This window comes from Capronia coronata, assembly GCF_000585585.1.
Source record: "Capronia coronata CBS 617.96 chromosome Unknown acBCG-supercont1.3, whole genome shotgun sequence".
NCBI classification, from domain to species: domain Eukaryota; kingdom Fungi; phylum Ascomycota; class Eurotiomycetes; order Chaetothyriales; family Herpotrichiellaceae; genus Capronia; species Capronia coronata.
Window position 1 is genome coordinate 2,568,737 of NW_006912895.1, and position 13,927 is coordinate 2,582,663.

A 13,927-nucleotide genomic window follows, 5' to 3' on the forward strand; every position below is an offset into this window, starting at 1 on the left:
CCCCGAAACTAAAACATGCTTAGCATCCACAGCCGAGATCGACAAGGGTTTTTTGACTTCGAGTGGAAAGAAAGGAAATGGAAACCAGGAGTTACATATGTCAGACATGGAGATACCTAGTAGGTAGGTACTTACAGATACAGACCTAACCAAGCTCTTGACTACCTCTACGGAGTTACCTGTATATATACATATTATACCTACTACTCTTTTGGTACGAATTGGTGGATATCAAAGTTGTGGCACTCAAACTGTGGCTTAGATAACTGTGGCTTAGATAACTGTGGCTGAGACCCCTAAAGTCACGTGGCATGGTTGGCCTGCTATGACGTCGCTGCGATTTGGGGCGCATCAGGAAATCATGTTGCGGAGGCTGCACCGCATCAACAACTTGAACACCAGCCCGCTTTTCACCACTTGCCAGCCACATCGTTCTCACCGTCGCGGGTTTGCTAAGTGCACTTTTCGCTCCCAGTCTCACGAATATCTTGACCAATACTGCGGCGTGAGAATGTTTCGATACATATGAAGTGTTGTACTCTCTGAAAACCGTCTCGTCTTCCAATGTCGTCCTACAACCCAGCCTGCTATCTGCCGCAATCCTGGTCCTCCTATATCCCCAATGCGATCTCCTGCCCACCACCACCGTCGTATGCCTCGACGATCTACAACTATGCCACCTCACCTTTCTCCTCGACATATACCACCTTACGCACCATGATCGATGCGGTAGTCGGCTTACCCGCGCTGTCCTTCTTCCTGATCCCGACCATGACATCTTACTCGACGTCTCTGAACCTGCTCTTCTTCTACCTCACCTGGTCGACTTTGGTACTATCGCACCCACCATTACGAGTGGAAATCGTCGCGACTCTGGCGGTCAAGATCCTCTTCTACATCCTCCCCTCGGCGTTCTTCCTACTTTTCGACGCGTTGCTCCCTTCCGCGGCGGAGAATCTGAAGACATTGGGCGACTCCGCCCTGCCGTTCAAGAGCGCAAGCCGTCAACGAACCGTGCGCATGCTTCGCACACTGGGCTGGTCACTATTCAACGTTCTCCTGGGCGTTGTACTCCAGGCACTCGTCGAGGTCTTCTTCACCCGAGTCCTCGTCATCCGCTCCGCCCTCCGCGTGACCACTACGCTTCCACTGCCGTTTGGGATCGCCAAAGACCTGGCGCGAGGCTACCTGCTACGTGAAGTCATCACGTACGTCCTTCACCGGTACACGCTGCACAAGTCTCACACGACCCTCGCGCGCGCCCACCAGGACTGGTACCACTCACTGCCCGCCCCCTTCCCATTGGCAGCCAGCTACGACCACCCCGGTGCATATCTTGCGCGCTCGTTCCTCCCGACCTACCTCCCCGCTGTACTGTTCCGCTTCCACCTTCTCACATACGTCCTCTACCTGACGCTCGTGTCGCTTGAAGAGACCTTCGCTTACAGCGGCTACTCGAGCTTGCCGACGAATTTCATTCTCGGCGGCGTCGCGCGACGGACAGATACCCACGTGCTGTGTGGCGGGGAGGGCAACTACGGGCCATGGGGTCTGGTGGATTGGATCATGGGCACGAGTGTCGGGGCAGATGTTATTGACGATGTGAGGGCTGAGGCTGACAAGCACGACGTCCCTGCCAGAATGGATAAGGCAAAGGACAAGGCAAAGAAGAAGGTCAATGGCAAGCTGGCCGAGGCGAAAAATGGCGGGACGAGGCGGAGGACAAGAAACCGAAGTGCCAGTTGATCTAGAGGCGAACTGGCTGGCATCGGTTTATGGACGACCATGGGAAGGTTCCGCGAACCTAGATGAACTGACGCTTGTGGCCTAGCAGCATTGAGAGGCTGCCGTGGCTTGTTCGACAGTGGTGGAACCGAGAAGTTCTGGTAGAGGCATGTTGGTGAGGATGCTCTTCCAGTTATCAGTTTTGTGATCTCTTTGCAGCGGCCTTCAAGCGTCCCTTCACATCTTGATACCCTTTTTGAGCACTTCCAATGAAGAACATTTGAACAACATGATATAAGTGACTTCCCATCGTAGAGATCAACGAATGATCAAGACAGTCTCCGCATGTTAGGTGATGATAGAAGAGAAAAGGAAACGACGCCAGCACTTCACTGGCATAGATGGCTAGTTCTGGGTTGGGTACTCGCGTCGCAGAGAACCTACAAAAAACAGCCCCGGATGGCATCCAGATGTCCCCAGCAGGGCAGTGAATGTGGTCGCAATCGATCCGAACAGGGTGACTCCGAAACAGTGGTTACTTATCGGGGCACAGGCATCTATGGCGGTGGCGGATCCAGATCTGCAGGGTTAGCATTGAAAACACGCGTGCACAATGTAGAGTCAAGACTGGCTCGAGACTGGCTCGAGACAAGGTCAGACAGGTTTCATCTTGGTGTTCATATTGTCTAGGCTCGAAAATCAATCCCGAAGGCGCAACAGTGGCCGATCAATTCTCCTCTGTGGGGGATCATTTTGGATCGCCCAAATCCATTGATTGACCGACTCTCGTCGCCCGAACTTGATCTTGAGTTGGGTGCACCTGATCGGCTCGGACTAGCAAGGTCCATGGAATTCCCCCCTCATGGCTATCCATGCCGCCCCGGCCCATCATGGTCTGGTTTTTGGGAATAAGAAGATTGCTTGGTGGTCGACCGCGCAAGCACGCAACAAACGCCTATCTCCCATATGCCTGCTTTCCACCTCTCCTCTCACGCTCCAACCAGCCTCCCTCCACCACAGATTGGCGTTTGGCAAGAAACAGTGAAGTGACTCGTCTAGAAGGCCATCTCGTGGGGCTTCTGGCCGTGTCGGAGGGCGAAGCTGGATTTCAAATAGCTGGCAAGGAATTCTTCGTTCTTGATCGCGGAAAGGAGCGGCTTGTCAATGGCCTTTTGGTCGGAAGCGCGTTGAGAAGTAGGCTGCTTCTTCTATAGTGCTGTTAGTATCTCCAAACAGTCGGGTCGGTTGTGGGATCTCGTATGCTTACCTCTGGCTTCTCTCCCTGCTGGATGAAGGCTTCCTCACCCTTTTCCTTCTTGCTCTTCTTTTCCCGAGCAAAGTATTCAGGGCTGGCAATCTTCTCTAGCGTCGACTGGTCAAGACCGCTGATGTCGACTTTTGTTGATGTCGCAATGACGTATCTCGAGTTCACTCGTCGGAGGGGGACTCCATTGATCTTGAAGGGGCCGGTGACCAGCAGTGCGCCCTCCTTGAGGTGCTTGAGGAGGATCACACGCTTGCCACGGAAACGACCGGCGAGGAGGATCAGGACCGCGCCCGGTTGAAGCGAGGCTCGGGGCTTGTGTGGGCGGAGTGTCTTGCGGGCCTGTGGTAGACGGTTCTAGTCAGTACAACATGTCGACGAGTTGTTGGCTGAAAGCGCTCGCTCGCTCGTCTGAGGCAATACTCGACGGCGCCCAGTCTTTTCTTTCGTGCTTGCATTGAGTAGCACTCACCTTCTTGGGTTGTTTAACATCCTCCGTTGGATAGAACTTGCGCGCCTTCTGGGAAGGGTGAGGCACCGTCCTCTCACCGTTCCCGAACTTCTTCGTACTGGCCTCCACGGAAGACATCTTGACCACGAGGCTGGAGTGATTGCTGAGGTTGTTGTCGCCAAATGGTGGTGGAGGGTTGGTTTCGATGAGGTGCCGCAGTTGTAGTGGACGGTGGGAAGAGCAGTGTGCGATTCGTTTTCTTGGCGACTCGACCCTGAACAGGAAAGTACGGCGGAATTTTTGACGGGGCCTTTGAAGGCGGTGCATCATGTGACTTCACGTGCCACCGCCAAGCACCAGTAGTGCAGCAGTGCAGTGTGGAGACGGATTTGGCCTGTTTGCTGGGTTTGCCGGGTTTGTCGAGGACAAGTTACTAGTGCCAGGCTTCTGCTCTTGACGCAAAGCCACCTGTGATGGAACCGTGGAGGAACTTCCAGTACAGAGAGTATTTGGCTTGCCGTCAACAACGAATGAGGTCTTGCTCCTGAGTTGCACATTCAAACCCTAGCGACTTCAACTTGCACGATTCCTTCAGTCATCTGTTTCTCTCGCTTGGTTCCCGCTTTTCAACATGTCGGTCACTCCAATAATCACATTTAAGGCAGGACTCTGTGAGCTCGATGTAAGTGTTTCTGCAGCCTCGTCCTGACCGGAACGCCATTTGCTACTCGCGCAGATACCTCTTCTAGGCACAAATGCTGACACTCTTGCAGACGAGTTCTTCGCCTCCAAAAGTCAAGCCTCTTCCCACTCCCGGATACATCTACCTCTACGCTGAGGATGAACTCCTACATCTGTGTTGGCGACCAAGAAGCGCTCCCTTAGACCGGCCCGAACTGGACCTGTTGATGCTTCCGGGCGATGGCTCTTTCACTCCCTACCACCCCACCAGTGTAGACAGTCCCTCGAACTCCCAAACACCCACCAATGGAAGAATATACGTGCTGAAGTTCTCGTCAAGCTCGCAACGACACCTCTTTTGGTTACAGTCACGCAGTCAACATCCTCAGGGCGATCCTGCATGGTTCAGCACTCGAGACTTGAAGTTGGGACAAATCGTGAATAATCTTCTACAAGGTGAAGAGGTGGACGTCCAACAACAGATGGCCGAGTTGCCCAGAGACCAGAACCCCCCGGACGATGATGAGGATGAGCCCATGGAAGAGGTCGAAGGCACAGACCATGCCGGCAACCGTCGTCCATCGCAAGGACCAGGAGCAGGCCCTGATGCCACCGGCGGTGACTTCCGTGAAGAAGGAGAAGAGTCCAGAGAAGGGGGAGCTGATGGCGGAAGAGCGTAGGTAATGCACCCACGCCGTGCGCTTGGTGCCTGTTTGAAGTCGCCCGACTGACCGGTGGCAGCGCTGCTGGAATGGACGCCAACGCCATCATCCAGAACTTCATCCAATCACTAGGCGGCAACAGCAGTAACAACAGCCAAGGCCGCGGATCCGGGCCACAGGAACAACTCTTCACCACTCTGGCAGACTTGCTGACTCCAGCAACTACAATCCCTTGGATCGATTCTGCAGACTCTGTCCTTGTCGACCGGTTGCTTCAATACCTCCCACCTGCGCTGGTCACTTTGATACAAGAAGCAGACGACATGGCGGCACTCAACACGGAACACGCATCAATCGAAGCAGCTGAGCAAGCACTCAGCTTGGACCAGAAGAAGGATATCCTGCGGAGAGTTTTGCGGTCCCCACAGTTCTCGCAGAGTTTATCGAGTCTGACAATCGCCTTGCGTGATGGTGGTTTGCCAAGTATTAGTGAAGCTCTTGACATTCCTGTTCGAAACGGAGGCTACATGCGTCGGGGAGGGGTACCATTAGGTGGCGGCGAAGCTGTTGAAGCTTTCCTGAAGGGAGTTAAAGATAAAGTGATGATGGAAAGAGAGAAGGATGGAAATGATCACATGGACACTGAGTAGGACTTGACAGCTAATATGCAGTCTGCTCTCACTCCTCGCCTTTGTGCTGTCTCAAAATCAGCTTCTAATTACTGGACCGTCGGTCAATATCACAGCCTCGTCCCCCTTGACATTGGAGTGGCCACATGTGAAGATATCGAAACCCTTCCCAGTATTGATGTGTGATTGATTTTCTTTGCTGCGCACGTCCAGATCCTGGTTGTATCTCAAGCGCAACCCGTCGAGAATGTATCTAAGTAAAGGGCGCAATCTGATGGACGAGGCTGGTCTTCGCCATTCTAAGTTAGACCAAAGATATATACAAACTTATCCTATACTCTATATAAACAACACCTATAATTATCGAGGCGCCTCGAAGGCGCTAAGGCTTATAAAGACGGTTATATAGAGGCTTCGAAGGGTATACGGTACTATACGCGTACGGACCCTTCTTCGAGAGCTATATAGTCTAATAAGGCCCCGGCCCCGTTAAAATAGGACAAGTCCTCCGTGAAATTATACACCTATTATACCATGGAGAGCCAGTTGCCCACAATGCATTTGCATATATATCACTAATATTGCGCTAACTAGGTTCCGCCCTCAGGCTCAGCGAATATATCAGATGCAATCGATGCTTAATGGATCACAGGATGAGGTACTGTTGCTTGCCTGAGCAATGACCCGCCGCTCTGGCCTCGAACCCACAAGGCTATCCGAACAATGATCAGCCTGGATAACGAAGAACTATGTCTGGCCATGCTACCATCATCATGCCCCTACACTATCTCAAAACTCGATGCCGATAATGGGGTGGACTCAAAGACCTGGCTGATCCGTGAACATGATCAATATGGCGAGTATCCGCACATATATGCTAAGATCTGCCGAGCCACCAGGGAGTCTATGCCCCAAACCAGAGGACTCTCTGGAGACACCAAGCTCAAATCCGCCGACCTGGGCAGGGACCAGGATGAAAAGGACGAGAAGAGATACGACGAAGTCATCATCCTCAGCGACACAGGCTGTGGAACAGAAGTGCCCTACCCGACTTCCCACCATGCTTGCGCGGTTGAGCATGCGGGTTCCAGCATGCTCTCGTCTCGCCCTGAACCAGCTGTGTGGAATCTCGGAACTTTTCTCGAGTATACCCTGAATCCAGCAGGACGAATACCGTACCTGGTCATGACGACGCATTGCCATTACGATCATATCATGGGACTCTGGAAACTACCTCCTACAACTACCACAAGGCTCCAGGTGCAAGACAGAGTATCGATATCGCCTAGACTCCGACCGGATGGAGCATCGATATCGCCTCCGGTCGGACGAGCAGATGGTAGAGACGACGTCCAGATGTCGAACATGCCTGCAACGACGGTTCTGAGTTCCTCGCACGGCAAATCGTTCGTCATACCTTACGCCAACCTCCAGAGACACAGTCTCTGTGAGAACAATGGTCTCCAAGCACCCAATTACACGGTGAGTGTCTGGGCAGATGACATGCAGCGTGTCGTCTACAGCACTCCTGCATCTCTCAGATCGATCCCGACACCCTTGACAATTCTCCATATGCCAGGACACACGCCGGACTCGCTGGCCTGGTATGACGCAGACACGCACATGCTCTGTGTTGGGGACAGCTTCTATCTCAAGGAGACGCCAACGACGCGCGCGGCACCGTGGGGCCCTGAGCCGGCTATGCCGACAATATTCACTCTCGAGAGTGATCTCGCGGATTGGTGGACAAGTGCGAGGAAAGTTCTGGCTTTTGTGAGAGAGAAGAATGCCGAGCTCAAGTGGCAGAGGTGGGATGGTGCTCGTCGAGGCGGGGAAGATGATTGTTTCGTCTTCGTCGAGTATGCCGGTGTCAGCGACGGCGATCGGGACCCAAGATTCCGGGACGCCATCGAACCAGGGTTGGAAAGTGGCTCTCCGGTACCCGAGTTCGCGCATGAACACCAAGAGGGGAATCATGACGACGACTGGGTTCTCGTCGACATCGCTCATCGTTCTTCTTCTCCGTCTGCTCCTGAACGCGTCAGTCTCTGCGCAGCACATACAACTGTCTCTGTCGATGCCGAGGCTGCAACGCTCACGGTCCTGTCTTTTATGGCTCGAATCTTGCGCGACGAAGTGCCTTGCCGGCGTGTCGCTGATGGTTCGGGAGGCGAGGAGCGTTGGCTTTGGGATTATGCGCTCAATAGGGACTCCGCTGTCTCTGTCCCTTTCCAGAATGAGGACGACAAGAGTAGGTATTGGCATCACGGTGAGAACGACAGAAAGGATCAAAATGGAAGAAAAGACAAGACTCAATATCAGGGACACCATGAGATCAGCGAATGTAAGGATTCTTGGGCCGTCAAGGCCAGCAAGAGTCTCAATCTTGATCAACGGTGGAATTCGCGAGGGTTTCCCATACAAGATGTACAGAGTCAACGTCAAGGCCAGGGCCATCCTTCCGGAAACAATGGATACGTTGATGGAAGTGGATATGAGCGCCACTTGAGGTACGAGTACAGTGTCCTCGCGCCTCTTTGTGTCGTTGAGGAAGGGAGGAGAACGATTCCTAGGTCTGAGTGGGATGTGTTCTGCGAACGAGCAGTATAGATCGTTGCTCTATTGAGTACTGCGTGGGAGAGGGCATCTGGCTGACAATTGCTGTCAGCTGGAATACATGTTCCTGTGCAGCACCTTTGCGAACGGAATAGTGAGATACCTACAGTACAGTGATGAAGTGATGGCCGGGATGACGGATTGACGGGTATTTCTATAGGCATAGACCCCAGTCATATGTACATTGATGGCTCAAGAACAAAAAGATGAAGGATGGTTGAAGTGGCCATGAAACATCATATAGCTAGATATCTGTAGTTTGCAGAATACCTAGATAGAGAAGCGTGCTGAGCTGCCCAAATCAATCCAGGTCAATCAAGTCTGATATTGCACTTCCCATCTCTCTCCACAAACGTGGATCCAGCTAGCTGGACTGTCGTTGATCGGTGCCTCATTCCCAACTCTCCACAGAAACAGGGCCCGAAGGTCAGTGCCGCTGGACTGAAGCCGTTAGAGATGGGGCGAAGCCAACTCAAGTTTTCTCAGGCCCATTATGTCTTGAGTAACGCTGTCCGTCTTTCGTCGTTCGCGTACATCTTCTCGGGTCACCTTTTGGGCGTGACAAAGGTCCTGATGCTGAGAGCATGGGGGCTTTTGCCCGATTCGTGTCAAGCATGACTTGCACCATGTCGAATTGGTTCGAAAGGTATATGAGAACATAGCGGTCCGTTCGGTGATAGACACGCTCCGAGAAAGTATCAATTGATAGAACGTCCGAACCCAGGCTCAGCTCATGAGAACCTGCCCAGAAGTTTAGCGGGCATGGGGGAAAGCATTGAGATAGTGATCGATCGATCATCCAATATATCGAGGGATGAATCAATCGCTCTCATCCTCGCTCCCGACGTCGACATCTCGTCCGATCATCAGTGGTCTCGCTCTTCCGTTCGGGCGGTGACTTCCATCGACGTCGTCAAGGCCATCGGTGTCGTGGCCATTTTGCTCGTCATCCTCGTCGTCCGGCTCTTCATCGTCCTCTTCCTCTTCCTCTTCATCCTCGTCCTCTCCCTCCTCCTGGTCGTCGTCCTCCTCGTCAGCTGGCTCATCCTCACCTTCGTCGCCGTCCTCAGCATCCGACTCATCCGACATTGCCCTCGCCTTACCATTTGCGAGTGGTGAGCTCCGATTGGCGGATTTGCTCTTACTCTTCCTCTTCGCCTTTGCTGGGTGAGAGAGACCCGAGTCATCGCCCACTCCACCACCGTTGAGCTGCTCATCAAGCAGGCGCTCCTCCTCATCGTCGTCGTCATCATCCATCCTCCGCGCCTTCTTACTACTCGGTTCTCCCCTTTCCGCAGCTCCTGCCTCTCCATCCTCTCCGCCTTCGCCGTCTCCAGCAAGACTCTCCCTCGCCTTGACTTTGTCTCTATACCCCTTTCTTTTGCGCTGGATGATCTCCTCGTACGCCTCCATTTCCCGCTCCAGCCGGCCGCCCAATCGGCCGTCCTGACCCACAGCCCCGAGTTCCATGACTCCGGCCATTTCCATCTCCTTCAGGGCCTTCAACACATCTTGCGGCCCAAGCGTCTTTTTGGTCGTCTGCTCGTTCGCATGGTGGGCCAGGTACGAGATGAACACGGTGGCCGACTTGGCCAGGGCCAGGGTTGCGTCTTTCTGAATCGAAGTGTTGGGCGGTAATACGCCGCGAGCGAGTCGCGACACGAGCGTGCGTGGTAATAAAAGGTCCTAAGAAGCCCCTCCCATAATGGGGTCATTGTCAGCCAAATTTGACCTCATACTCAGACTTGTATTCTACAGTGCTTTTCGTGTAGGGCGGCAGCTTTGAAAGGCCTCTTTCCACCGTCCTCAATACAGGGTTTGTCCCAGTACGGGATATGGAATGCACATACATCAATGCTCACGCCGTCGTCTTGCTTGCCTCCACCACTTGACTGTCGGGCTGATTTGGGATGTGCGTGGGTCGAGGTATTGGTTGCGTTGGAAACCATGGATACATCGCCGTTGGCGTCTGTAGCTGCCGCTGAGGCGTTGCTTTTCCGTGGCGCCATTTCTGGGGCTGCTTTCGTGTAGAACGGACCGAAGAACCGGCGGTGCGTGTCTGAAGAGGGCGTCGATGCCCGCTAGTTGTACTCTGCTGGGGAGAAGAGTTGTCCTTGGCTGAGCGGTATTCTGTTGCTCCTCAATAACGGTACGACTGATCGAGGGGGCCTGCGTTCCGGAGAGTACTGTAATGCTGGGTGCTTGTAGAGTGGTCGACAAGCCTCGTTTCGACGGTCTTTCTCGACGACTAGGAGCAGGGCGCCAGGATGGTTGATGCTAGCAATGGTCGCAGATTCCGCTCACAGACCGCAGTCAATCGGTCGCCTTGAAGTCGGGTAGAGAGCGACGCCGATCCTTGGGGGTGCACGGCGGAAGATAGTACTGCAAACGTTGACAAAGTTGCAGAAGTCTGGATAAACGAGGACCACTTGGAAAGGCAGGTGTTCAGAGTATCGGTCTGTAAGAAAACGCGGTCGAAATCTGGACGCGACCGCGAGGACGGAGAGGGAAGCGAAGCGTGTGTCAATCAGACCAGATCCAGTCCACTATTATCGACTATTTCCCTTCAACTTCTTTTTCCTTCACACTACAGTTACAAGAAGTCGCATCTTAGTGATTGGATTCCCATCCAGCAATATGATTACAGGCAAAGCATCTGCAACTGTGGATTGGAATCGGCTCGTGAGATATGTTTCCCTTGGATCGATCCCTCTACCAAATACCATTTTGTTTTCCATCCGAACCCCCAAACGCCATGCATGTCTCATGTCTGTCATGACTCTATTTGCATTGCATCGTTCCCAGCTTTGTCCCCTGGCGCATCGCCCGAGTCGCCCCAGAGTCCCTCCAGCTTGAACTCGGCCGCCCATTCCTTGACAATCTCCTTTCGATCGGCCCCAAGAGCCCGAGCCTTGCCGTTGGCTCCGTCTTCATCCTCGACCATGTCCGCATCCTCTGCGACCTTGAGGACAGGCGGATCAACCCAGCCTTGGATTCTGCCGTCCCTCCAATCCGTGATCACCGTCATGGCTGCCGCATTCAGGTTCGGGACACCGCCTCGACCCAGCCTGCCTCGCTTCCGTGCCACCTGCACCAAGAAATCGGTGATGGTGTCACCTTGCGCAAACGGACCCAAAGCAACGATGCCGTAGTGGCTGAGTAGCTTTTCGTACAGCGCCTCAGAAGTAGAGAGTCGGGACATGAGAAGGTTCACTGCAGGCATGGGATCTGAAATCTGCCGGGGTGGAAGGGCGTTCAAGAGAATGAGTCGTGCTTCGTGTTCTGCTTTTCGTCGTTCACGGTCCTGCTTGTTCTCACCGTCCACGGTCGATGGGAAGACGATACCAGGCGAATCCAGGATCTTCAATTTGCTGTCCACCTTGACTTCTCGTAGACTCGTGGTCACACCAGCCTCCGAACCGACAGGACAAGCGAAACTCTGCGTGCCCTTGTTCAACCGGGACGTCAAAGCGTTGATGACGGACGATTTGCCAACATTGGGGTACCCGATGACTCCGACGGAAACAGACCGCTTCAGCTGCTTCGAGGCCGCGTATGACTTCAAAGCGCGGAGCAAGGTCTCCGAGGTGGCTTTGAGCGTGAGCTGCTTGTGGTCGAATGTCTGCGCATTGGATGCAGGTGTCGATGCTCGCAGGGGGATCGTGGGGAAATATCGTCGTAAGTGGGTCAACCAGCCCTTCAACACTGGCGGCGGCACCAGGTCAATCTTGTTCAGCACGAGGATCAGTCGCTTGGAGCCACCCTCGGCGGACATGACCTGCCGTTCGACTTCTCGCGATCGAGTGCCTTCGGGGTCTCGAGCATCTAAGACGTATAATATCACATCTGCGGCATCCAGGACTTGCTTGAAGATCTTGTCGAAAGCCTTCCGTGAAGAGTCGGGGTTTTTGTTATTGACTGCCATGGTCTCCGAAACTCGAACGCCGTCGTCGTCTTGGTCCTCATCATAATCGGAGACATCGCCTTCGAGCGCGCCCTGGTCGAACTCGGCTGCCCTTGCTTGGGCCGAGGCCACCAAAGCAGCCAAAGGATTTGCACCGTCACCCGCCGCCGCATCATCCATTTCTTCGTCGAGCATGTCGTCTTCGTCGTCTTCCTCCATTAAATCGTCGTCGGTGGGCTCATCGGCCGTGGCACCCTTCTCTGCTCTTTTCTTCTCCTTCGCGGCATCCCTCAGTCTCTGCGCGTTCTCCGCCTTTTGCCTCTTTTTCTCCTCAATCTCTTCAAGGATCTTCTCCTTGAAGGGAAACAAGTTGGGAATGCCAGGATCCTTCTTTAAGCGAGACTTCCATTGCGGATTCTGCAGGGTGTCAGCGTGTGTCCTTTCTCGTCGCTAGGAGACACCGTACCTTTTTGGATTCTTTTCTCAGTTTCCTCTGCTTTGCGGCACTAGCCTTCTCGATTTTATGCCGCAGTCGCACGGGTGTACGCTTCGACTTGGAAACTGCAAACGGTCAATAAGTAAAAATTGAAGACCACATGTAGAATACTTACATGACTTGACCATCTTCCAGATCTCGAGTGAACAGCAGCAGTGGAATATTCTACACGGGCTGACTACTGACTGCTGTCTTCTCGACGGCCCTTCAAAAAAAGTTGCAGGCAGCGGGCGCGCCAAGGTGTGGGTCACCCCTCTCCAGGATTAAGCTGATGCCGCCCTATGCCCACCCTTGGTTCACCTGTTATGGGGGAGAAATCCTAGTCGGACACCACGGCCGCTTCTGGCTTCAATGCGACGCCGATACATCGTTCGTGAGAAACCCTTCTGATTAATCGCCCGATTATGTCGGAGCGACTGTTTCGTTCTAGCAATCGAACTAAGTACGTAGTATGGTGTACTATAACGCTCACCGCCCCGAATCGATGCAGAGGAGGCCTCGACCAGGTTGCTACTTTCACCTAACCCATGTTTTCTTTTCAGCGGAAAAAAAAAAAAAACGTTGGCCTAATTCGGAGATAGAAGGAGCACTGAGACTAAGCTCCAAAAAAAGACGTTCCAAGGCAAAAAAGAAGCCTCCCCGACAGGGAATCGAACCCTGGTCTCCCGCGCTCGTTATTTGAAATGACAAGCGGAAACTGAAATGATTGTTAGATTATGAATCAACGAAGGCTTGTAGACAAGATGACTTACTCATGACCACTAGACCATCGAGGATAACACAAAAGGAGAAACTCCCCGACAGGGAATCGAACCCTGGTCTCCCGCGCTCGTTATTTAGAATGACAAGCGGAAACTGATTAAATGTTAGACGCTGAAGCTTGATGTTAAGTGTGATGGAACTTACTCATGACCACTAGACCATCGAGGAATCAATGTGTGATTGTTGTGGATAATTCCAAAATCCAAGCAAATATACTCCAAATAAATTTGTGGAGTCACGTGCCAAGCATACTATCCAATCAATCCAAGACTTACCCACAAATTTAAGTACGTACATGTATTTGCCTATCAGGTATTCAACTTCGGAGACATTCAACTACAGATTCTCCTCAGATCAATTGAAGGAAATTGTTGATTGCATCCTGCCTTTTCCTCACCTGTATCCTCACCTGTATCCTCATGATTAGCCACGTGCCTACAAAGCCAAGCTGCATACCGTGATCTTCACGACCGGGAGCTTATCTAAGTGAGTTCTTGAGTCGCGCCTGATATGGGGTCTTCCAAATAGCGTGCTCCTGGTTTGCGCAGCATTAGCAGGCTTGAATACCTTTCGTGGATGGATGAGCATAATGGCTCTGCGCTTTCACATAGGTACTAGCCCACACCTACCACGAAAGTGGCGTAAGACAGCCTCCATGACGGAACTGAGCTTGCGAGACTGACTGGCCCCAATGAGTATGACGAGAATATCAGATTACTCCACGCTCTCGTGCTCGA

The 13,927-nt window shown here is 53.0% G+C and overlaps 6 protein-coding genes across 6 annotated transcripts; 3 read left to right on the top strand and 3 right to left on the bottom strand.

Moving 5' to 3' along the window:
* Nucleotides 1–717: 717 nt before the first annotated feature.
* On the top strand, nt 718–1,746 carry A1O1_04227 (uncharacterized protein; the record flags this gene model as incomplete). The annotated part of the gene is made up of 1 exon (XM_007725124.1): nt 718–1,746. The coding sequence occupies one exon, from the start codon at nt 718–720 to the stop codon at nt 1,744–1,746; it is 1,029 nt and encodes a 342-aa protein (XP_007723314.1).
* Nucleotides 1,747–2,780: 1,034 nt separating this feature from the next.
* On the bottom strand, nt 2,781–3,578 carry A1O1_04228 (large subunit ribosomal protein L6e; the record flags this gene model as incomplete). The annotated part of the gene is made up of 3 exons (XM_007725125.1): nt 2,781–2,933; nt 2,993–3,331; nt 3,462–3,578. The coding sequence occupies 3 exons, from the start codon at nt 3,576–3,578 to the stop codon at nt 2,781–2,783; spliced, it is 609 nt and encodes a 202-aa protein (XP_007723315.1).
* Nucleotides 3,579–4,071: 493 nt separating this feature from the next.
* On the top strand, nt 4,072–5,433 carry A1O1_04229 (uncharacterized protein; the record flags this gene model as incomplete). Its single annotated transcript, XM_007725126.1, has 3 exons — nt 4,072–4,122; nt 4,214–4,797; nt 4,863–5,433. The coding sequence occupies 3 exons, from the start codon at nt 4,072–4,074 to the stop codon at nt 5,431–5,433; spliced, it is 1,206 nt and encodes a 401-aa protein (XP_007723316.1).
* A 702-nt stretch (nt 5,434–6,135) lies between these two features.
* On the top strand, nt 6,136–8,022 carry A1O1_04230 (uncharacterized protein; the record flags this gene model as incomplete). Its single annotated transcript, XM_007725127.1, has 1 exon — nt 6,136–8,022. One exon carries the CDS (start codon nt 6,136–6,138, stop codon nt 8,020–8,022), a length of 1,887 nt encoding a protein of 628 aa, XP_007723317.1.
* An 825-nt stretch (nt 8,023–8,847) lies between these two features.
* Nucleotides 8,848–10,037, bottom strand: A1O1_04231 (uncharacterized protein; the record flags this gene model as incomplete). Its single annotated transcript, XM_007725128.1, has 2 exons — nt 8,848–9,714; nt 9,879–10,037. The coding sequence occupies 2 exons, from the start codon at nt 10,035–10,037 to the stop codon at nt 8,848–8,850; spliced, it is 1,026 nt and encodes a 341-aa protein (XP_007723318.1).
* A 764-nt stretch (nt 10,038–10,801) lies between these two features.
* Nucleotides 10,802–12,556, bottom strand: A1O1_04232 (uncharacterized protein; the record flags this gene model as incomplete). The annotated part of the gene is made up of 3 exons (XM_007725129.1): nt 10,802–12,349; nt 12,399–12,493; nt 12,544–12,556. 3 exons carry the CDS (start codon nt 12,554–12,556, stop codon nt 10,802–10,804), a joined length of 1,656 nt encoding a protein of 551 aa, XP_007723319.1.
* Nucleotides 12,557–13,927: the final 1,371 nt, after the last annotated feature.